The sequence below is a fragment of the Schistocerca serialis genome, chromosome 11 (genome assembly GCF_023864345.2).
Source record: "Schistocerca serialis cubense isolate TAMUIC-IGC-003099 chromosome 11, iqSchSeri2.2, whole genome shotgun sequence".
Classification (NCBI taxonomy): domain Eukaryota; kingdom Metazoa; phylum Arthropoda; class Insecta; order Orthoptera; family Acrididae; genus Schistocerca; species Schistocerca serialis.
In genome coordinates, this window is record NC_064648.1 from 181,072,023 (window position 1) to 181,096,672 (window position 24,650).

At 39.8% G+C, this 24,650-nt stretch overlaps 1 protein-coding gene across 4 annotated transcripts in view; it reads right to left on the minus strand.

Annotated features, from left to right (window-relative positions):
* LOC126427361 (uncharacterized) overlaps positions 1–24,650 on the minus strand; it is a 200,943-nt gene that overhangs the window by 138,987 nt on the left and 37,306 nt on the right. For 3 of the 4 annotated variants that reach the window (XR_007576654.1, XR_007576652.1, XM_050089702.1), the window contains exons 2-3: positions 20,364–20,513; positions 1,356–1,584 (exon numbers count right to left, since the gene is read on the minus strand). Coding sequence is in view for 1 of the 4 variants with exons in the window: in XM_050089702.1 (XP_049945659.1) it covers positions 1,356–1,537 (182 nt within the window). In the remaining 3 variants the exon portion in view is untranslated. The remainder of the gene's footprint in view (positions 1–1,355; positions 1,585–20,363; positions 20,514–24,650) is intronic. The other variant, XR_007576653.1, reaches the window with a different exon arrangement.

Consider the following 24,650-nt stretch of genomic DNA (forward strand, 5'->3'; position numbering starts at 1 on the left):
ATTTATTACTTCTGACAAACATTCAGTTTTAACACAACACGTGTCAACCTTCAGTTGCCACGCTTTTAGTGCTAATTATATGTGCAATAACCTTTCTTTTTCAGTTATTATAGTAGTTGGCCATAGGACTAGCGACCGTAATTTTCCCCAAATCTCAAATATCTAATTAACACCAGTTAATTGTTAACATAATGACTGCACATTTACTTTCTTTATTAACTTTACCCCTTTTCAAAATTAATTTCCACCAGTTTCATTTGCAATTTTCCTTTCATTTAGATGTAACCCTTCCCACCCTCTTTACCGACAGATTAACTTCGGTGACGACTGTTTTTCCCAAATTTCCATTAGGTACATGCAGTTTAATTTTTACTGTCATTAAGGTTGATAAGTGAGGGGGAGGTTACATACTCTACAAAAAACTGTAGCTTCATTGAAACAAAGGAGTCCCCATCAGTTCTTGTACATATGAGGTACGAGGATGAATAAGGTTCGCTGCCATCCTTAGCCTGGCCTTCCTACCATGGAGTGGCGAGGGAGGGGAATGGTTTAGGGTCATCTTTCTTGAGTTGTACTGAGGCTTGGAATGCTTAGAGACTGCTGGTGTTTGACCACCAGCAAGTAATGATGTGGTAAGCTTCATCGCACATCATACGCCCTGATGGCACCGACTCAGACAAGGAGCCCTCCCTACTTGGGCCACCCAGCTGCAGCAAAGGCCACCTGGCAGGTGCAAAGAAGTCCATGTTCATGGTCAGTGCAAAAAGTGACACTGCATACTGCATGGTGGAAATCGCACCTAGGAAGGTGTCCTCGCCCAAGAAATGGAGAATGAGCTGGACCACAGTGCAACGACAAGAAAATGGGCTGAAGATCTCAAGGCACGATGGACGTGATGCACCATGTAAGGTGTCCTTCCCCAATTGGCTCACTCTTTGGGAAATTTTGAAAAATGGAGGTCAAACCATACAGGGGACCATCACATACAGGCCGAAACATAAGCGACTCCTTTTAGTTGCTTCTTACGACAGGCAGGAATTCCTCGGGCCTATTCTAATCCCCGGACCCACAGGGGGTCCTCCATTGGTGATGAATGACCCCTTGGTGTGTGCTGGACTGCTCATTTCCTCACTGCGTCCATTTACTTTATGGTCCCCCTTTTAATATCAAGGTTGTTACTAAACTCATTTCTATTATTATCCCTCAATACTTTCTTTTCCTTGTTTTACTCTCTGTCCATGTATTGTGCTGAATAGGCTGCTCATTCCATTCAGGAGATCCTGGAATCCTATCCTACCTTCACAGCATACTATACAATCAACGCCCTGAAACAAAGCCACAGGACTCAGTCTCACCTGGCTGGATGTTCCTCTTTGATGTGTACCACCAGTGCATCCTCCCCCACCAATACATTTTGGCAGTGCGGGCAGACCTGGCTATGTGGGGAGTTGGTGAAAGTGACTAACGCAGAGGCCACGGTGGTTGTGCAGGACTCTGATGAGCTGCTGCAAGCACCAGCCACTCCTGCCTCTGACATCTCCTGCTGGCTGCTGGATCTATTGGGGTTCTTTGAGGCTGAAGACCCTACAATAGAAGGCATAAGCTCTGTGTATAGAAGCAGACAAATCCTAATGAGGAACAGTGACCTTTCCCTTTCTGATAAAACTGAAGTTGATAATATACAAATAATTATTCATTAATTTCTATTCTGTTCATTACCATCAGCCACGTTTTTGTGAAACATAATTTAAAGCATTTTGACTGTAGTTAATATATTGTCTACTATAGCATTATGGCTAATACCAATTATTTATGTTAGTGTTAAGATGCTTTCATTGCTGATATTGTAGTGTTGTGGAATTATGAAACTTCTCAGGTATCACAATTACACCAACAAGCAAAAATCTACCATTTTAAAATATGGAGCAGTCAACTGAGGAATCGTCAAGGACAAATGATACATGGAATTATTAATGCCAGCATTTCTTCTACCCTAAAGTGCAGAAATTATGTCAATCTATTTCTTTTTTTTTATATTTCTGGAAATTTTTTGCTCGAATCTCAAAAACAAACAACTGCACTGGTCAGAAGAGCTTACAATTACAGGCTTTACTTTGGTCACACAGTAGGAGAATATGACCACCACTTATATATTGTGCAATTTGGGCTGCTGATCACAGAGGATGGCTGAATGGTTCAAAAATTGCTATGTCATTCACTGTTCCAAAGGGTTGAAGGAAGTCTCAAGACCACATTTCTTTTTCACAGAGGTTTCTGACCATACATCTCAAACTAATCACACCACTGTTCATGCAAAAATGCAAACAGCTTTGAGAGCAGCACATAATTATGTCAACTTATCTTTTCCTGAGCAATCAAAAATATTCAACATGTATCTCTAAAGTGGAAAATTCAGAAGGGGAGACGTATGGGAGTGATTCTGACTTCAATGCAAGAGCCTCAAATAGTGTGCCAGACAGAATTTAGTGATCTTATTTGCAGAGCACAATAGATTTACCAAAAAATGAAATGGAGAGCTTCTTTCTTAGAGGGTACAAGAGAGAAATTTTCTCCACAAGAACGTGAAAATAATTCTGTATCACAATCATGATGGTAATACAGCCTTCTGCATTGATATTAATGGGCTGATAATCTATTTTTTGACATACAGTGAAACTTAACTTTACACTTTTCAAGGGTCTTCAAAAGAAGAAAATGGTGTAAAATGCAGGAAAGTGTAAAATGTGGGAAACAACATTTTAAGCTGCAAAGGTTATGTATAGGATACTCCCTTGCTTTTCACACTTTATGTATGTGCACATAATAGGCAACAAAATACATTTGTCCAGGACTTGTTTGAGGTTATCACATACTGTGCCTCCTCAGTTATGTAGAAAACCATACATGTGCAAACCATCACTTGCATTGTTTTTGTGTAACATCACAAAAAATACATCCGTACATATTGCACTTAACAAAGAGAGTAAATTCTTGAAACACATTTTGCTCCACATAAAAATATATGAAATTCACACTGTGTTCAAACCAAAAACATTCCAGCAATGCAAACTGAATGAAGGTATCAACAAGCACTACAAGCGACCAAAGACAAAACATACTAAATATGGTTCAAAAGAGATGTGATGATGATTACAACAACCACAAAACTGCATATGTGCTGTACAGAGTTTGTAAATGGTTGTCATCGGTCATACTATCTTTATTCAAACAAACCTACTTACTCCCAGCAGTCACCAGGCAAAGTAGAGTTTGGCGGCGGCAAAAGATATGGCACAAATTGTTCCAAGTTTTACATATTTCCTGGTTTAAATACTGTGTAGAACATCCAAAAAACTCAACCACATAATGTTTCTAAACACTACTTGATGGCCAACACCATGCCACCATCATTTTACATCAGTTTTTTCTCCACAAACATTTTTTCATAAAGTATGAATCATGGGAAATTTGTAAATATGTTGACACAAAATTGCATGTGAATTAACATTGTGGCCATAGGAAATTTTATGGGATTGATAAAAAATGTTGTAAACAGCAGGAAAGTGTTAATTCTGGGAAATAAAAATTGGGATTATATTGTAATTACAATCCAGAAGAACAGCATTTGTTCACTAACTTCTCAATAGACGCATTAAAGGTGTTATTCTACATACAGAAAATTAACTTCCAAGCCTGCCAAAGTTTCCACACAATGCAAATGAAAGGAACTTGTAGCATGCAACTTCTGTTACATTCTGTGCATTACAGCATATACTGTTGGAATGTATGCTGTGGTGACATGTAAAGACAAATATGTCCACTAAATGCCATTTTTCACAATCAATGTGAAACTTATTTCAGGCATACATATGAATGAAACTAACATACTGCAATGCAGACTTCTTTGCTTCTGTGTCGAAATGCAGTTCGTACCCTTAAGTCAAATTTACAATGAAAATATTTCTTTAGAGAGTACATTTAAATATGGTTACATACTCAGTTGCACGAACAATTTGGAAAATTTTGTCTTTCAATGACTGCCAAAAGCAATTTTTTTAAATTCAAAATAACTTATACCTTATTGTATAATTCTTGTTATTCTATATCATATTATGTAATTACTATTAAAAACAGTCTTGATCACGATTTATTTTATAAGGTGACCGGTTTCGACCACTACTGTGGTCATCTTCAGACCATTGAGTGGAAACCCCTTTCTGTTGGAGATTCTCCAACAGAAAGGGGTTTCCACTCAATGGTCTGAAGATGACCACAGTAGTGGTCGAAACCGGTCACCTTATAAAATAAATCGTGATCAAGACTGTTTTTAATAGTAATTATTTACAAGACATTGATCACTGCTGTTCCCATAATGCATTCAAAAGTAATTCATATTATGTATTTGTAACAATTTGGTATTTGAAATACTGCAAAAAATTATAAATTGACAACTTACCATAAAGATGACATGTTAAGTTGCAGACAGGCACAATTAAACGACATTACATATATGCTTTTGGCCACAGCCTTCATCAGAAAAAAAGACACATACCATTCATTCACACATGCAAGCATACGTTATGCACACGACTGGTAACACCGGCAGCTCGAGCATTCAGGCCTGAGCTGCTGAAATTGTTGGTTATGTGTGAACGAGGTGCGCTTGCTTGTGTGAATGAATGGCATGTGGTTCTCTTTTTCTGAGGAAGGCTGTGTCCAAAAGCTTATGTGACAGCATCTTAATTGTGCCCGTCTGCAGCTTAACATGTCATCTTTACGGTAAGTAGCAATTTATCTGTTCTTTCCTACATTGTTGACATTCCTACCTGGTGTTTCCACTGTTTTAAGTTGAAAATTTTAACACTGCTGTTGCTTTTCAGTGCTTTACCAAAATTTCTGATTTTATTGATGCTTCACAATTATGTAAAATATTTCAAATCACTATGACAGAAAACAATTATGTAACACTGGGATTACCTATTAGAAAGATTCTTTGAGGTAACCAGAATCATCATCACAAACAAGCTGGTTCTGCCACTGCAATAACTTAAGTTCTCAATTCTGACAGTCTTCTCTTTAAATAGTTCGTACTTGCATAATAAAATTCATTTCATTTCACTTGACATCTAAATTTTATAGTCCTTTAGACAAGGCTCCCTCCCTCCTCTAGGTCTGAGCCAACAATAAATTCACACAATATCAGGCCAAACAATGGCATACTGCCTGTTGGCTTCTGGCTTGGGATATTTGGCTGATGTTTAATGATTTTCCTGGTGTTTCACCAGCACGACTGGCTGGATTTGTCAGAAGTGCATCCTCCAGTGCAATCATAAAACAAATATTGGTTGAAGATTCCAAACCAGAAGCCAAAGGCAATACATCAACAAGAAGCCACAAAAATCAACAATTTGGGCAGGTATAACATATAGCAAAAGATACTGCAACTGTTTGAAAGTTTTAACTGATTACATTACATTTCATTTACAGTTGTGATGTAACACAACTGGTTAATGGTTTTGGTCATTAGGTGGCCCTATTGAAACATTTGCTTTTAAAAAAATGACAAAGAGAAAATGATAAGATGTGCTGTTGTATGATTATTTATATGATCACTTTTGTGTATCTAAACTGTTAAATTTATAAAATTATAATTTATAAAACTTACTTTGGAAAAACGTCTTACAGAAAGGCTCTCTCAGTCTGAAATTGCTCATGCTCCATGGGCCTGAATCTTTACCACCAAATAATCAGTGACAAAAGTTTCAATTTCAACAAAGCTTCGTGTCTGGGACTCAATTTATTATGATCTCATGAGCCATCACTTTCACAACAGCTGGAAAATGCTGAGAAAACATTATTTCACAGAAATGAATGCAGCTCTGAAGAACAAAAAACTATCGGCATAGAATGTCAAACTGCACTATAAACAGTGGCACAACAAGGACAATTGTTTCAATGTGGTCTAAGTTCAGCCAGTGATTACATGTAACAGCAGAACTTGCAGTGCCACTTGAAGATGATGACTGAGTTGTTCATCTTACTACTGTGCATAAAATGGAAACAATAAATGAGCTGAACACACAGAAGCACACCATTAATCGTCCACACCAAGGAAACCTGAGACATAAAATGAAAAGCTATGTTTGCAGAACAACTGCATTCAGGGATGAAATATGAACATTCGAGAGGTTGGAAATGGGAAGATTACATTTCTCTAAAATGTTGGGCAACAAGACTGTCCTATTGCTTGGATTATCATCATCCTACAGTGACTAAATGAGAAAATATGTGTAACAAGGAATACAATTAGAGAGAGAGAGAGAGAGAGAGAGAGATCGTGGAGAAGTACTAGGACATGGGCTGCCATTGAAAGCTGTGGCTGAAGTATGGCAGAGAGAAATAATTGCAGAGGCAAAAAGTTGACGACTTATGAGGTAGCAGTTATGCTGAAATGAAGAGGATAACAGGGAGAAGTGACAGGAATGTGCAGTTCCATCAAAACTTTTAGGGATGACGACAGAGGCAACGAAACACAAACCAAGAGGAAGCTCATTATCATGGTCACTTTCAGGCTCAGACTGCTTTAAAATGGAGGACTTGATCTCGTTCTTGTGCATGTGCACAATATGCCTCTTGCAAGTACTCTGGTGCTTGTACCTAAAGCACACATTTAGAGTATTGTTACTTTTTATTCATTCATTTACTTAGGTATTTGTTTGTTTATTTATTTAATTTGCATGCAGCTCTTAAATATGTGGCTCCTGCAAAACATAAGAATAGCAGTAGAATAATTATTGTTGAAAAGACATGCAACACAAAACAGCTGGCCTCATTTTGTTACTAGTTTACATGTTTATATCACTACAGTTTCCATGCTACTGCTATAAGGAGATTCGTAGCATAGGCAATACATAAGATTTCAAACTTAAAATTCTTTCAAAGAAAATGAAATGTGTTCTTACACACAACTGCGTTTCTGCATTAATGAAGCACAGTGACTGTCTTGTAATATTTTTGTTTTAATTACAGCACGCTTCTGATTATCTGAGTGTGGAGTGTTTGATCTGCAGATTATTTGGGCATAATTTGGCAATTTTTGAGAACAATGAAAACCATGAACTACTATGTTACAACATGTTACAATTACACTGAATATTTTCACTTGGGATACACTATTTTGGACGTCACTCTTGTTTTACAGCCAGAATATGATGCAAGCCCAAATTCCCTTCCACACATCTCTAAAATATTTTTAAGTTTCCCATTTCATCTTCAGGTAAACTTGGATGCTATTCCTGTAGCATGTGTGAGCCAACTGCCAACTCACTCAACATCAATAGTAAAAGGAAATGATTTGTTTCCCTCTGAAATGGTTACCTTCAGATTTATTGCTCTGTGTTGATAAGAAAGCATACTGTTAAACATCGCTGGGCAGAGTGAACTGTTGATTGCATTTTTCTGTCCACTGACAGGACTTGATCCTGCTGTGGCTTCTAAAATGAAGCATTGGCAAAGAGTATTAATTTATATTACATTTCTTGTTGGTACTGGAGTTGCAATCAGTTGATATGTGATAGGAAGATGACAAAAATATAAATCTATTGCTCTAATGACTAACAACAAATCAGAAAGTGTTAATAAGTTGCTAAAGGAAGAATTCTAGTAAAACCTTATCACAACTTTGGGATAAGCACACAGTCAGTCACTGACGAACCCATATCATACACACTGATGTAATGGAATCCACTGATCTGTTGTCAGAGTATCCAGGACAAAATTGGTATCACTACACTGATGTTTTGACTTTCTAGGAAATGTGAACTGGCACCAGAGAAAAGTTAATTAAAAACCAAAACACGAAAAATGGCTCTATTATAGCCCAAAAGTGAACTAAAAGCAACTGGTAACCAATACAATGTGTTTTGAATGTTACTTTGTAAATAAGGTGTCAGTGCAAGGCGAATAATGTGCAAGTGAAGCAGTGAATGTCCAAATATGACATGTAGCATGTTTTGAAAGTGCAACATGCTTTCATTTGTGGTAAAAATGTGTATTTCAGATTATCCATGTTGTTTTGGTTATCTGTGTTACTTTGTAAATACAGTGTCAGTGTTCGGCGAATAATGTGCAAGTAAAGCAGTGAATGTCCAAATATGACATGTAGCATGTTTTGAAAGTGCAACATGCTGTCATTTGTGGTAAAAATGTGTGTTTCAGATTATCCATGTTGTTTAGGTTATCTGTGCAGCCATGGGTCCACATTCACCCAGATAATCTGAACCTAGTGTGTATGTTTCAGTCGCAGGGACCTGAGGCTGAAATTTAGATTAAAACAAATAAAAGTTCTATCAACAAGATTTTTTGTGTTGAATTACTTCCCACTACACTGTCTTAGTGAGTTAGCTTGCTAAAACAAACCACTGATAAACAGGCATTGATCTACAACTTTTATCTTTTTTCAATTAATTTTTGTTGAAAGTAACACCACTTTGTCCTCCTCTGTGATAACATCCAGCACTACACTTATTTGTTTTATTATTTAGCGCAGATACTGTTAATTTAAACAGACATGAATAAATTATTAAAAATTTGTCATGCATAAAAACATTGCATTAGGGGTCTTTGTGGGCACAGATGTATTAACAGTTGTTACCCTTTTCTGTAAGACAATGTTTAAGCATGTGTGACACATAAGAGATTTAACCTGTACAGAAATGAACAGAAAAAGCAAATCAAAGAGCTCATCAAAGTCTATAACTAAAAACCTAGTTCAGTTTCTTTGCCAAGATATGGGCAACTGCTTCAATAAAAAAAACAGCCTTCCTTACTGTGGAAGATTACAAGACATCTGCATTGCCTCCTACCATTTATTGTATATGCTAAACTAACCTGCTCCTTGTCATGGCAATGGGCAAGACACTTTAGTTTCATCATGCTGAAAGTCTCATGATGTCATTTCATGCTGGGCAATGTATTTTGTAAAACAGTAGTAGTTCGTCAGCCAAGGCTTTTAGTTCTATGAATGCACAAGAACTGCTTAGTTCACGTGGAACTCTGAAAGTGATAAGGGAAACCATATGGCATTCAATGGCTTAGTTCCAGCTTATGCATGCAAAGGAGCTACCTGAGAGGCATCATCAAACTCCTCTGTCAATTGAGCTAAGACGAGGTTCGCGGTACTCACTGTGGTTCGGCTCTGTAGAAGGCTGAGGGTGATAGTCTTAAGTGCTGGTTGCCACCTAATAATTTATGGTTAAAAATCCCACATCTTGGAATGTCTGGGCCCACATGGTGAGAGGAGAAGTTTTGCTGAGTTCCCATCATGTTCTTCAGGCTTCCAGTAATTCAGAAATGTGTAAACAATGCTCTGATTCACCCACCACCTACTGACATCCAACAGGAATTTTTGGAGCAAACTGGTGAGGAATATTTGGTCTGGCTGGCCTGTGTCTGGAGACATTCTGTGGTGAGAATTTATTAAACATGGCAGTTTTCCCTCTATTGGCAGAAAACACTAACATTTTTCCCAAGTGTCAGTTGTGGCTGGAATGGTGAAAACCGCAGAGTCAGGAGCAAGGACACGTGGAGAAGGACGCACTGTTTGGATGTGAAAGGTGAAAGATAGCTCATGTAATACTTCAGGGACTCTCAAGTTCAGATGGTGGATAGGACTTCATAGTGTCCAAGTCCTAACAAGCAAGATTCTGGTTCTTTACATGCGATCAAACATGGTTGAACTATCACCACAGCAGACTGGTGAGAGTCTGCATCAGCACTGTTGATAGGTGGGTGTTGATGTTTGCAAAGGGGAGGTACAGTTGCCACAGTAACCTTAATACCTGTTTCAGTGATGGTATCTTTTTCATTTATTATTCAGTCAACCACTGGAGTAACGAACATTTGATGGCTTGCATTCATGTTAGTGACTAAGTGTGCTCTCCCTTATACTTTTATTACAATCACTTTTTCCAATAGCCATGACACTGAGACTTTTGCTATGTCATTGCTTTTAATATAATAAAACACAAATTTGATTTTAATTGTATGTCATACAATGTATATTATTATTATTACTTTCCTTTCTCAGACGTTACGTCTGGTTAAAAATGGAAAGTGACGTGGACCTTGATGAAACGTGACTTCCTTTTAACTGTACGGTATATGTTACATTGCATTTAGGAACTTTCGGGTAATTGAACATGTATCAATAATTACAGATTTCTGTAGTTGTATGTATATGTTTGGATGTAGCTGTATTGTGTTGATGTACTGGTGGATATTGTGTGGTATGACTCCTGTCGTTCTATAAAGAATTTTCTTAAATTGTCTACCTGTCCATAATGTAGGTTTTTTATGTCGATAAATCCCCTTCCTCCTTCCTTTCTGCTTAATGTGAATCTTTCTGTTGCTGAATGTATGTGATGTATTCTATATTTGTGGCATTGTGATCGTGTAAGTGTATTGAGTGCTTCTAGGTCTGTGTTACTCCATTTCACTACTCCAACTGAGTAGGTCAATATTGGTATAGAAAGGTATTTATAGCTTTTGTCTTGTTTCTTGCTGTCAACTCTGTTTTCAGTATTTTTGTTAGTCTTTGCCTATATTTTTCTTTTAGTTCTTCTTTAATATTTGTATTATCTATTCCTATTTTTTGTCTGTATCCTAGATATTTATATGCATCTGTTTTTTTCCATCACTTCTATGCAGTCATTGTGGTTATCCAATATGTAATCTTCTTGTTTAGTGTGTTTTCCCTTGACTATGCTATTTTTCTTACATTTTTCTGTTCCGAAACCTGTATTTATACCATTGCTGAATACTTCTGTTATCTTTAGTAATTGGTTGAGTTGTTGATTTGTTGCTGCCAGTAGTTTTAGATCATCCATCTATAGCAAATGTGTGATTTTGTGTTGGTATGTTCCAGTAAAATTGTATCCATAATTTGTATTATTTTGCATGTTGGATAGTGGATTCAGAGCAAGGCAGAACCAGAAAGGACTTAATGAGTCTCCTTGGTATATTCCACACTTAATCTGTATTGGCTGTGATGTGATATTATTTGAATTTGTTTGGATATTAAGTGTGGTTTTCCAATTTTTCATTACTATGTTTAGTAACTGTATCAATTTAGGACTTTGTATATTTCCAATATTTGTAGTAACCACAAGTGGGGTACACTATCAAAGGCTTTTTGGTAATCAATGTATGCGTAGTGTAGCAACCTTTGTTTAGTTTTAGCTTGATATGTCACCTCTGCATCTATTATCAGTTGCTCTTTACATCCTCCTGCTCCTTTGCAACAGCCTTTTTGTTCTTCATTTATAATTTTGTTCTGTGTTGTATGTGTCATTAATTTCTGTGTAATGACTGAAGTTATATTGTTTGTATATTGTTGGTAAGCATGTTATGGGGCGATATTTTGCTGGGTTTGCTGTGTCTTCTCGATCTTTAGGTTTCAGATAAGTTATTCCGTGTGTAAGTGTATCAGGGAATGTGTATGGGTCTGCAATGTAACTGTTAAATAATTTAGTTAGATGTGAATGTGTTGAGGTGAACTTCTTTAGCCAGAAATTTGCTATTTTATCTTTTCCAGGGGCTTTCCAATTGTGCGTAGAATTAATTGATTGGGTAACTTCATGTTGCAAAATTATCACTTCAGGCATTTGTGGTATCATCTTGTATGTGTGTTTCTGCTTGTATCCACCATGCATGCCTGTTATGTTGTATCGGGTTTGACCATATGTTGCTCCAGAAGTGTTCCATGTCTGTTATGTTTGGTGGGTTGTCTATTTTAATGTGTGTGTTATCTACTGTATGGTAAAATTTCTTTTGGTTTGTGTTGAATATTTGGTTTTGTTTCCTTCTATTTTCACTTTTTTTTGTATCTTCTAAGTCATTTGGCCAATGCTTGTAATTTCTGCTTCTTTTTGTCTAATTGCTCTATCGCTTCTTGTTGTGAGATTTTACCCAACCTTTTTCGTTTTTTGTCTGATATTTCATTTCTTATAAATTGTGTTAGCTGTCCGATGTCTTTTCTCAGTTTTTCTATTCTGATCTGTAGCCTGTGTTGCCATGCTGGTTTTGTGGGTTTCTTCTATGTGTTGGTTTGTTCTGATCTCTGCCTAGTGTGTATATTTAGTGTAGTGAGTGCTCCTATATAAACCAGTGGTTGTAATTCTTCCATAGTTGTATTTTAATTTATTTTGTTGTGTATGATTGTGTTGATAGTTGTTATTGTTGTTTCGACTTGTGGGTTATTTGGTGGTCTATGCAAGAATGGTCTAATGTCTGTATTTGTGTCTTTGTATTTTATATATGTCAGCTGAAATTTTTCTTCTATATATAACATGTGTGTCACTTCGTGTTCTATTTGTGCTTGTTCTGGTGGTTGTCTTAAGATTTCGTTTTCCTCTGATTGTTTAATTGATGCGTGGTGTTCTTTGTTTGTTTGGTCTGGGATGTTTGAGTCCATTACTGTATTTTCTTCTTCTTCTGATTGCATATTATTTTGTTCCAGTATTTGTTGTACTTGGTGTTTGATGTTTTCTAATTCTGACTGAGGTATCCTGTTATTTTTTATTATTACACAGATCTGATCAGCTAATCGTTGTTCTGTTAAAAATTTTAATTCTGGGTACCTGGTAATAAATTTTGTGTATACTTGTGATCTGTATCCAATTGTGTTGGTCCCTAAGTTTGTTGCTTCGTAATAACAGAACATGAGGTGTTGGTTAACTTCATCTGACCATTTCATCCTCTGTCTTTGTTTTCCTTCTAGGGTGGTTGCAGGAAGCATATACTGCAAAACACCTCTACTTGGATTTAAATCATTTTCCGTGTGGCTAGCAGTGTCGTTACCATTGTGGGCGGGCATAGGGTTCAAGCATCGTCCCTGACCATGACGGCGCTTGTCTCAGGCTTCTTTAGTTCTGTTCTGAACCAACTAATCACACTAAAAGGGGGGTTAGCCCTATTAGTGGTTTGTTCTTTTCGTCGCCTTTTACGAATGGCAGAACATACCAGAGGCCTATTCTTTTCCCGGGCCTCGGGGAAATTATTATTATTATTATTATTATTATTATTTGATTTAGAAAAAATAGACAGTCAGTAGGATTTTGCAGCAATTTCCTACCATAGGATTCCATGTTAGAGTCACGGTTATTTTTGAAATAGCAATTCCACTGAACAGTTAAAATTTTACATTGGGTCTTAAGGCGTGTGTGATAGTGTCTGGACAGTTCATTCATTGCAGTACAACTTCGCATCCACACACTGCAAAGTACTGCATCCGTTCCAAAAAGTAGGACAAAAAACAGTACCACAACAACCCTCACACAAGGTGAAACTTATGTGATGCAATTTCTGTAACTGCGGAAAGATGTCAGTCATGTTTTGTTATCACACTCAAATGTTACATTCAGTGAACTCGTACAAGGTCTGGCCAAAAGGTATCAGGAATTTAGTTTTGCAATTTTTATACATCTATTTTAAAATTATTTTAATCTTGCTCATATACATGATGCATGTTTGCAGTTCAGCTGTTTTGAATACTTAGTTTATCGGTCACAGCTGAAAAGGTTATACATCTTTCAGAGTGCTCAGCAAATTTACTCTAAGACAACAGTTTGTAAGTGGTATAAATGTTTCAAAGAGGGTCGAGAAGACACTGAAGATGACAATTGCCCTGGATGCAATAGAACATATGACAGTGTAGAAGATGTAAGGAAAATGGTTCTGGAAAATCACCATCAGAGGTTGCTGATGATTCCAGCATTGGTTCAGTTTTTTCAGATATTTTGGATATGAAACATGAAGCAGCAAGGTTGGTTCCAAAATTGTGGAATTTCAACCAAAAATGCCTGTATGCAGATATAGCACAGAAATTGCTGAATGTAGTCGACAATGATCCAGAATTTCGAAATAAGGCTATACAGGTAACAAAACATGGGTACATGAATATGACGTTTAAGCCAAGGCCCAATCATCTCAATGGAAAGTACCTGAACAGGAGGGAAAAAAAAAGTGACAGGTTTGATCACATGTGAAGTTTCTTATCGCTGTTTTCTTTCATCACAATGGGATAGTGCAGCATGAGTGACAGCCTTATGATCGTACAGACAATACGGAATACTATCCAGAAGTTACGTGCCATTTGTGGGAAGGAATCTGAAGAAAACAATCAGAATTGTGGAAAAACCACTCATGGAAATTTTATCACAATAATACTCCCACTCACACTTCAAAGCTTGTTTGTGATTTTTTTGGCAAAAAACAAAACTATTATGTTGGCTCAGCCACCTTATTCACCAGACATGGCCCCTTGCACTTTTTTTTATTCCTGAGGCTGAGGACAATAATGAGGGGTGTCATTTTGCTACAAACAGAATCGCAGAAGGAGCTGTACACCATAATGAAAAGTTAGTTCCAGAAACGCTTTCAAGATTGGTTGGTTGGTTGGTTGGTTGGATTAAAAGTGGGGGCAATGTGACCAAGCTACGAGGTCATCAGTCCCCTGCTCTGAATAAAACAATGCCACAGGTGTGAGAATAAAACAAAAGAGACTGACAACTTAAAACGGAATGAAAGGAAGAATCACAAGAATGATGAAGGGCAACAAACATATAAATGGACAAAATGGGAAACAAAAACCACAGAAATGCAAGAAACGGGATGATGAGATTAAAACAACGAAGCAGATTAGCATGGGTGGCTAACCATGACAATAAAAAAGAAGCCAGCCACTCTGCAACACATTAAAACCTCCACCCTAGAAGCACTAGGGTGGAGGACACAGAGGGACAAAGGACATGCACTACAACTTAGATCAAATGATAAAACCTACCCTCACGAATAAAATGCAATAATAAATTAGCCGATGAGGCATTGTCAGATAAAATTAGCGACAACGAGTCTGGTAACCCAAGATTTCGTTGCTGGGCAATCAAAGTGTGAGAGAGCACCAGAATATGGGCCACTGTCTATCAGGCGCCACATCGACACTCAGCTGGGACTTCACGGCACAGGAGGTAACAGTGGGTTGCCCAGGCTTAGCCAATGCAGAGCTGGCAGAGGACAACTGATTCTCTGCAAGAGGCCCGCATTGAAGACTTCCACACATTCATATCCTCCCTAATGACATGCAGTTTGTTGTGTGTACTGTTATGCCATTCTCTGTCTCCCAAAGCCGAAAAACCTATAGTGTAAGTCAGAACACAGGTCAGGTTCAGAGATGCCCATCTCCAGAAGCAGTTTCCGCGTAGCCTGTTTGGCCAGTCAGTCGGCAAGTTTGCTGCATCAGATGACGACGTGTTCTGGAGTCCACACAAACACCACTGAACAACGGGACCTGTCCACGGCATAGATGGACTCCTGGATGGGTGCTAACAAAGGATGGCGAGGGTAGCACTGCTCAATAGCTTGTAGGCTTCTCAAGTATTCAGTACACAGAAGAAACGATTCCTCAGGGTATGAACGGATATACTGAAGTGCACGAGAGATGGGCACCAGCTCTGCTATGAATACACTGCAGCCATTGGGCAAAGAATGCTGTTAAAAAAGGCCTCTGTGGTCGTAGGTGGAGCCAACATGACCATCACCCAGTGAACAGTCAGTGTAAACCACTTCAAAGCCCCGGAACACGTCAAGAATCAAGAGGAAGTGACAGCGGAGAGTGGCTGGGGTAACGGCGTCCTTAGGGGTATGTGAAAGGTCCAGACAAATCTGCAGCCTAGGTGTACAACCACGGAGGTGTATCTGGATGGACCTAGATGGGAGGTGGTAAAGGGAAGGACTCCAGTTCAGACAGAAGGGATCGCATGCGACCCGCAATCATTAGCCCTGACCTCAGCTGGCAATCCAGGAGATGAACTGCCATGGGTGGAAAAAGGAGATGGTAATTCAGATGCTCAGGAGAACTATGAATGTGTGCAACATAACCGGTGAGCAGTTGTGCACATTGGATGTGCAATGAAGGGACTCCAGCCTCCACCAGCACACTGGTCACTGGACTCGTTCTAACAGCTCCCGTCGCCAGGTGAATGCCACAGTGGTGCACTGGGTCAAGTACATGCAATGCTGAGTGTGTGGCCGAACCATAAACCAGACTCCCATAGTCAAGGCAGGATTGAACAAGGGCTTTGTAGAGCTGCAGCAGAGTAGAGCAATCTGCACTCCAGTTAGTGTTGCTCAGGCAGTGGAGGGCATTGAGGTGCTGCCAGCACTTCCGCTTAACCTGATGAAGGTGAGGTAGCCAAGTCAATCGGGTGTCGAAAACCAGTCCTAAGAATCGATATGTGTCCACTACAGTGAATGGATCGTCATTAAGGTGAAGTTCTGGTTCTGGATGAATGATACGATGCCGACAGAAGTGCACAACACACGACTTTGCGGCCAAAAACTGGAAACTGTGGGCTAGAGCCCATGTCTGCACTGTGTGGATTGGTCCCTGTAGGCGCCGTTCAGCAACACCAATAGTGTTGGAGCAGTATGAAATGCCGAAGTTGTCTGCATTCAGAGAGGGTGAGACGGATGGCCCAACAGCTGCTGCTAGACCATTAATGGGCACTAAAAATAGTGATACACTCAATACAGAGCCCTGCAGGGACCTATTATCCTGCATATGGGGCAAACTATGGGAGGCACCAACTTGGACACTGAAAGTACGAAGCAACAGGAAATTATGGATAAAAATCGAGAACGGGTCTCTCTTTACGTAAAATCCTGCACTCTGGCGAGCAAGGTGAATGATGCTCTCCACAGCTGACACAGATGGGAGGCTGAGGCACATGGAGTATTGGGATGCAATGGGCGTCCACAATCTCGACAGGTTGGGCTGCAAGTACCGTTAGAAGACACATAGCCAAACTTCCAGAACTTAAAGCACTGCATTGGGGAGAGGGGGGGGGGGGGGATATACGGCTTGACATAATAGACCATCAGCTTTGACCTTATCAGGCAATGGTCACCCTCGAAGGCCAAGATGAAGGCAGCAGAGGCAACCCGGTTATTACTCAGACCCTGATGGAGTCACCGGACAAAATGAACACCTCACCACTCTAAAGTGATGCGCTGCTAGTCATCAGACCCCAAAAGAAGGTCCCTGTAGAATATAATACCCTGAACCATATTTAAAATATTATGAGGTGTGATGGTAACAGAAACATTCCCCAACTTGCCACAAGTGAGTAATGCCTGTCACTGGGTAGAGGATATTGTTTTTATTGAAACTGACCCTGAGTGCATTCTGGACAAGCCCTCCACCTCCCCAAGCTTGTCCTCCAAATGTATGTTCCACAAAAAAGTGAGGCTTCATGGATATGATAGATTCCCCATCAACTCTTGTACATACAAGGAAGAAGGGCGAATAAGTTTCACTGCCATCCTTAGCCTAGCGTTCCTCCCATGGTGTGGCAAGGGAGGGGAATGACTCAGGGTCATGTTTCTTAGCATTGAAGGTAGGCTGCCTGCTTAGAGACTGCTGGTGGCACACCACCAGCAAGAGATAACGTACTAAGTTTCACAGTGTGTCATCTGCCCTAATGTCACCCACTCCAACCAGGGGCTCTCCCGACGGGTGCCACCCAGACACAGGAAAGGCCACCTGGCTGGATGGCCATTGCTGGGAGTCCCAATGCCTCAGGTTCAAATGGCTCTGATCACTATGTGACTTAACATCTGAGGTCATCAGTCCCTTAGACTTAGAACTACTTAAACTTAAGTAACCTAAGAACATCACACACATCCATGCCCACAGCAGGAACCTGCGACCAATGCCTCAGGGAGCTGGGCATCTACTTCTTGGCATACGTGGGGAGTTAATGGTGCAGACATCAGCATAGCGATCCCTGTGTTGTCAGGGGGCTACAACCAACAGGGTACATAGTGGCCCCACCACAACAGACTGGTTACCATGCTGGATATGAGGTGCAAAGAAGTCCACAGTCATCGTCGGCACAGAAGGTGTCACTGCATAGTGCATGGTGGAAAATGCATCCAGGAAGGTGTCCTTGCCCAAGAAATGGAGAATGGCTGGGACTGCAAGGCGATAACACGAAAGTGGGCTGAAGATCTCAAAGCATGATGGACATGATGCACCATGTAAAGTGCCCTTCCCCAATTGGTTCGCTCTTTGGGGAAATTTTGAAAAATGGAGGTCAAACCCTACAGGGGCCCATCACATAAAGGCTGAAACATGTGAGACTCCTTATAGTCACCTCTTACGACAGGCAGGAATAGCTCGGGCCTATTCTAACTCCTGGACCCGCAGGTGGATATCAAGATTGGAAAAAGTGCTGGACAAATGTACAGGGTGATTCTAAAGTCACTATACATTTCAGTGACGTAGTACCAGAATATTTGTTTCTTGCAGGTACTACGACAGAATGCTAACCAAAGAAGAACAAATCGCTGTTGTTTCTACTCGTCTTTGTGGAATGACATATGAGCAGGTGCGGACAGACTTTGTCTGTCGATTCTGGAAAACAGGCCCTACCAGACTTGACATCAAGACCCTTGTTAATAAATTCCAGCATACTGGTAGTGTTGTAGATAAAGAGCGTCCAAGGAAACCGGCCATAACACCAGACACCGTGCAAACTGTGCAGGATGTGATCACACGTAGCACTTCTGCATCTACCAGGAGACTTAGTAGGGTGCTTGGTATTCCTCAAACCACTGTACAGGTATGGAGACTTCTTCATTACAAGCTGCACAAACATGTGTACCATATCCAGGTCCAACATAAGCTTGAAGTGGAGGACTACGCAGCCAGACAAGCTATGTCTCATGACCTGCTACAAGCTGTAGAAAATGTTAATTTGATGTAAAATGTCTTGATCAGTGATGAAGCTACATTTCATACTTGTGGACATGTGAGCAGACACAACTGCAGGATCTGGGCAGACGAACAACCAAGTGTGCTGCAGGAGTGGCAATGGGACACAGCAAAAGTGAATGGGTGGTTAGGGATAACGAGGTCAACAGTGTAGGGACCCCTCTTCTTCGCAGAACAAATATTTACTGGAACCACATACCTAGATACGTTGTAACAGATTTTGGAGCCCCAGTTGATATCTGATGGGATTATGGATACTGTTTTTCTTTTCTTTTTTTTCCAACAGGATGGTGCACCACCCCATTTCGCCCTTGTTGTTCAGGATTATCTGAATCCAGCATTTCCCAGCAGATGGATTGGTCGTGCCTCTCCACGGATGTAGGCACCCCACTCCCCTGACTTGACACCCTTAGACTTTTTTGCATGGGGGTTTATCAAGTCTAAGGTATACCAGGTGAAGATCCGCAGTACTGAACACTTAAAGCGGATTCGAGCTGAAGCTTCTGAGATTACACCAGATATGCTTGGGCAGGTTTTTCGGTTTACAGTGGAGCACTGCAGGGGGGGAGGGGGAGCCTGGACATGCAAGGTTGTCACATTGAAATGTACTGAAATTATGTCCTATTATAAGTTGCACTGCCATTACATGTTGGTTAATAAAATTTGTTTAAGTACAAAATGTATAGTGACTTTAGAATCACCCTGTATAGTATCTGAGGGAGTTTACTGAGAAGGGAACAAAGTTTATTGATTAATTAATATAGACACTCTAAGAAAAACAAAAATTTCCATGCCTTTTTGGTCACACATCATATATAATGTGCATACTGACAAATTATTCACTAGAAAACCTATCCACATTCCACTGCTAGAAAAACAAAGTCAAGACAGAACCAAGCAATACTGATTGCAAGCTTGAGAGCAAATAGAGGAGTGAGCATCACTATTGCCAACAGAAGATACCTCAAGTGAATGGAACAAGTTTATTTCCAAACAAGTTATAGAGCATATAGTGTCTACATTTGCAGTCATGCAGATGTGTTCAGTGCAATACAGGTATCAACATATGTGTGGTTAAGGAATCAAACAAAATGGCATTACTCTGTAATAAGCAAAGAGAGTTATGGGTTTGTAGATTTGAGGAATGGGACCAAACAGCAAGGTCATTGGTCCCATCGGATAGGGAAGGATAGGGAACAAAATCAGCCACGCCCTTTCAAGGGAACCATCCCAGCATTTGCCTGAAGCAATTTAGGCAACCCACGGCAAACCTAAATCAGTATGACTAGATGAGGGTTAGAACCATCAACCTCCTGAATGTGGGTCCAGTGAGCTACGCATTGCACTACCTTGCTCAGTAAGAGTGTTACAGGTCCCTTATAGTGAAACATTCAGAAAATATTTCTTAAGAGCATCTAGTGGAGTTCAAGTGCACAGTGTAGTTTTGACTATTATCAGATGCACATGACAGCCACGTATTCTTTATGCAACACACACAATAAAAAAGTTGACAAATGGACTACCCACTCACCAGAACCCACAGCAGGATCAGACACAGCAGAACAGCTTGCGTGACGTGTACACAGGGGCCAGCCACCCTGTCGATGACACACCAGATGTGGTGGTGACCATAAGGTGGTAAGCCATCTGCTTCTACAACCAGTTCGTCAGCTGGTTGAGGCTGTGGAGATGGAAAGAGCCACTGCAATCACAAGTCCACTGACAGCTCTCCACTATAGTTTAAGTTATGGAAAAAACATAAACACAACTACATCCAGTTCATTAAGTACCCAATTACCCCATTTTCCCTAAAATAAATGATTTACTTTATAACATAGTTGTGGCCAAACATTCATAAAAACTGAAAAAGAAGTGGAGAGGGGAAGACAAAGACTCAATGATGAAACCCTCATTTGCACAGAATTTTTGACAGTGGACCCTTTCTCTGTGAATTATTGCATGTTCTCAAACTCAATAACACTTTCTTGTTTAAAAACTGAAACACACAGTACTGATGTTCCACAATAATACTTTATTTTTATTTCACTATCAACCAACTCTCAGCTTTCTAGACCATCGTCACACTACTTAAGGGGACAATGTATGTTGTATGCAGCCAATGTTAAATTATCGAGTTTTTGAGCCCATCATCTTGGATACTTTTTAAGACACCAACTTCCAATTTTCCATAATTATTAAATGCACCTTTCTAGATACACTGAACTAGAATTATTACTGAAATTGTATTGTGGGGCATGCTATCTTTTTTTTTAACACTCAATTTTTTGACAGAATTTTGTAAATAAATGAATATAAAAACAAAACAACTCAGGATATTTTAATTATTCTACTTCCATATGTGTTGAATCTCACACTTGGCATGCTGTGAAAATTTCACGTCTCTATGATCAGTACTGTTTTAGAAAACGGGTCATTTACTGCAAAAAAATGTAGTTAAGAGATATTGAAGTTTAAAAATTTTTCTATTCCAAATTCTTATACAGGCATCAATTTCTGCGTCTCTTATGCACCAGAATTGCTGTGGCCCATAGTCTGTGTCTTCTTCAGTGTCACAACAGCCCACTGCTTGCCACCTCCTCTTCTTTCTTGGTTCTTTTGTCATTTGCTGAGCAACTAGCTCTGCTTCACATACATGAAGGTCATCCAGTTCCCACAGCCCTTTAGCTGTGTTTTGTCCAAATCTTACCCCTAACTTCTCCAGAACCTTAAGTTTATCATAGTTCCCACCATTAAAAGTTACTACAGAATCAGACACTGATAACTTTAGAGTCATAAGGCTAACAGATACATTTTTAGGCGCACAGCACCACACAACATTACTGAAGGACTCATTCACATTCTGGATCTTCCCATGTAACCACTTCTTTAGTAGCTCAGGATTTTCCAAATCCCTGTTAATAGGTTTTATTGTCTCCATCACTCCCAAAGGAAGAGAATATTTATGTGTAAATTTATGCGGGGTGCCAGAAAATTCGGCTTGCTTATATTAAAAAAAAAAAATGGTTTAAATGGTTCTGAGCACTATGGGACTTAACATCTTAGGTCATTAGTCCCCTAGAACTTAGAACTACTTAAACCTAACTAACCTAAGGACATCACACACATCCATGCCCGAGGCAGGATTCGAACCTGCGACCGTAGCAGTCCCGCGGTTCCGGACTGCAGCGCCTAGAACCGCACGACCACCGTGGCCGGCTCTTGCTTATACTTACACAAAGTGTTTGGTGGAGGTGGACTCAAAGTATGACATGGCTTTTCATCGGTTGATATTCAATGAAAGAAAGTGCTCCACACAGCTCTTTTCATCTTCTCTAAATTGTCACAGTTACCTCTAATGGCCCACTCAAGTTTTTGTACAGGAACATCATATGGCTTACTGTTTTGTACTGCAATGAAAGCCTTGCTGTCTCCATCACCTAAGTAATTCACATATCTGACACCTCTCTCCTCCTGTGAACGTTGGAAAATGTTAACTGCTCCTTTTACCTCCATTCCTCCAATTGTTCCATCATAATTTTTTATATACTGCTGCTTATGAAGTAATCTGTTGTTCTGGTCACTGTACAACCTTGGCAGAACTTACTGAGAACTTCAAAATCCGAAACTTTTCCAGTTTCAATACTTATTGCAGATGTAAAACAATTTTTAGAATTAAACCCACACTTTTTTCAGGATACAGCCACAGCAATGCTGATGTCTGTATCACCCTCATTTTGTTCAACAGCTCCTGATGAAGCAACAACCACTGAATATTCAGCCACAGTATTTACAGAGTCCCCCAACTGCTGTTACATATTTCGTAAGCCTAGAAGATGGTTTTGGCAAATTCAACACAGTGCTGAGAACATCACCAGCCCTTGCACCTTTACTAATGCATCTAAGGCCATAGAACAGTCTCCCATTAGTTTCATACAGTTCATTACCTGAACACTTTGATGAACTATGAAATGCTTCTTCATTTTTGCACTTCTGACATTTAATTATTAATTTAGATACAACACCTATTCTAGCTCAAATATCCTCGTAAAGTTTAACTTCACCACTGCTAAGACAGCAACAGACAGTTTCAGAAAGGATTTGCAGATCAATAATGACATTGTCCATAATATCATTACTTTTATCACTGTCACCTGTTTCTAAAGCTACTTTCCTTTTCGATGCACTAGGGGGGTGGCCACTTAAGCAACATTGTTGTTTCCTTCACTGCTAGCATGTGTGTTTTCAAGTACTTCAGAATAAAATGCAGGTCTCACCTATCTGTTACCCGAAAATTTGCATTTCTTGAAGTTACTTTTATGCATAGTCACTTCATTTATGTAGAAAAAGCAATAGAAGTTATATTACTACAAAAATAACCAATAATCACACTACTTTCAACGAAAACTAGTATCAGAAACAAAGGACTGATTTGTTTATTCGTAATGCCAACTTCTGAAACGTAACAGTAGGCACAAAACAAAGCAATTCACAGCCTTCTAGACTGTATAGTTCCCTAGATATCACTGCTCAACTGTGGCAGTATATGCGTAGCCGTGAAATTTGACAGTCACACGTCAACATTCAAAATATTATTTGAAGGTCTCACAATTGTCTGATTTTAATGTACTATATACCAAAGTGTTCAGGAAAGTCCAAATAACACAGACCACCAGCAGTACACCCGATTCAACGAGATGTCAAGTCCGAAGTGCATTATGGAGTACAAAACATAAAATGTCAAACCTGAACAAATTGCATGTCCAACGTCCCCTTAAGACTGTAGAGTTGTAATTATTAGACTAACTGAACAAGAAAGGAGTTGGAGGCTCAAAATGAAATATTCCACCTTTGCTGAACATGATCTGATTGAAAGTCACTCTTTGATATTAAATGTGATATTCTCCACAGAGCAAATAAAAGTAGAAAACTACCTTTACTTGAATTTCTGTGTATCAAACACCATTCACCCTAAAAAGCAAACATTTACATTATTCACCCTTTATAAAGCAACAGCAGCCACTTAATATTTTTCTTGCAGGAAAGAAACATACTCATTGTACAAATTATAACTCTTCCCCACCCAGATTCAATACAATCCTTCCTCTGCTCTACTCATTTCACGTCCCTGCACAGCAAGTTGACAGACGTACCAAGCACCGACACCACAGTGGCCTCGGACAAGCTTGTGCCACTCACATTGGGCATCCCCTACTAACCACTGAATCTGACAGCACTGGAGGCCAAAGATACTGCCACCAAAGGTACTGATTATGTGTATGGAAGCAGACAAATTACATGGAGCAACAACGACTTTCCATCTTCAGAAATTTCAACTGAGGTCACTGTTGTACAACTAATTATCGATTAACCAACAGTCCACTCATTTAAATCTGTCACATTCTGAGAAATCTTGTTTTGAGAGTTTTTCACATATTTAAGGTCTTTCTTCTACAGCATTATGGATAGCACCAATTATTTGTTAGTTTGCTTCTATTTTCTGTACACTATATACTTGTTATTTATCAAACATATATTGTTCCCTCCGTTGCCCATTTTTAAATATTTGGGAATTGGGAACCATTTCTTAAAATTCTATTCAGTGCTATGAAGGTAGGGGAGGAGAGGGGGGAGGGCGAGGGCGGGGGGCAGGGGGAGGGGAGGGGGCGGGGGGAGGGGGAAGGGGTGGGGGATGGGGAGGGAGAGGGAGAGGGGGAGGGGAATGGGGATGGGGAGGCAGAGGGGGAGGGGGAGAGGGAGGCAGAGGGGGAGGGGGGAGGGGGAGAGGGGGAGAGGGGGAGAGGGGCAGAGGGGGGCAGAG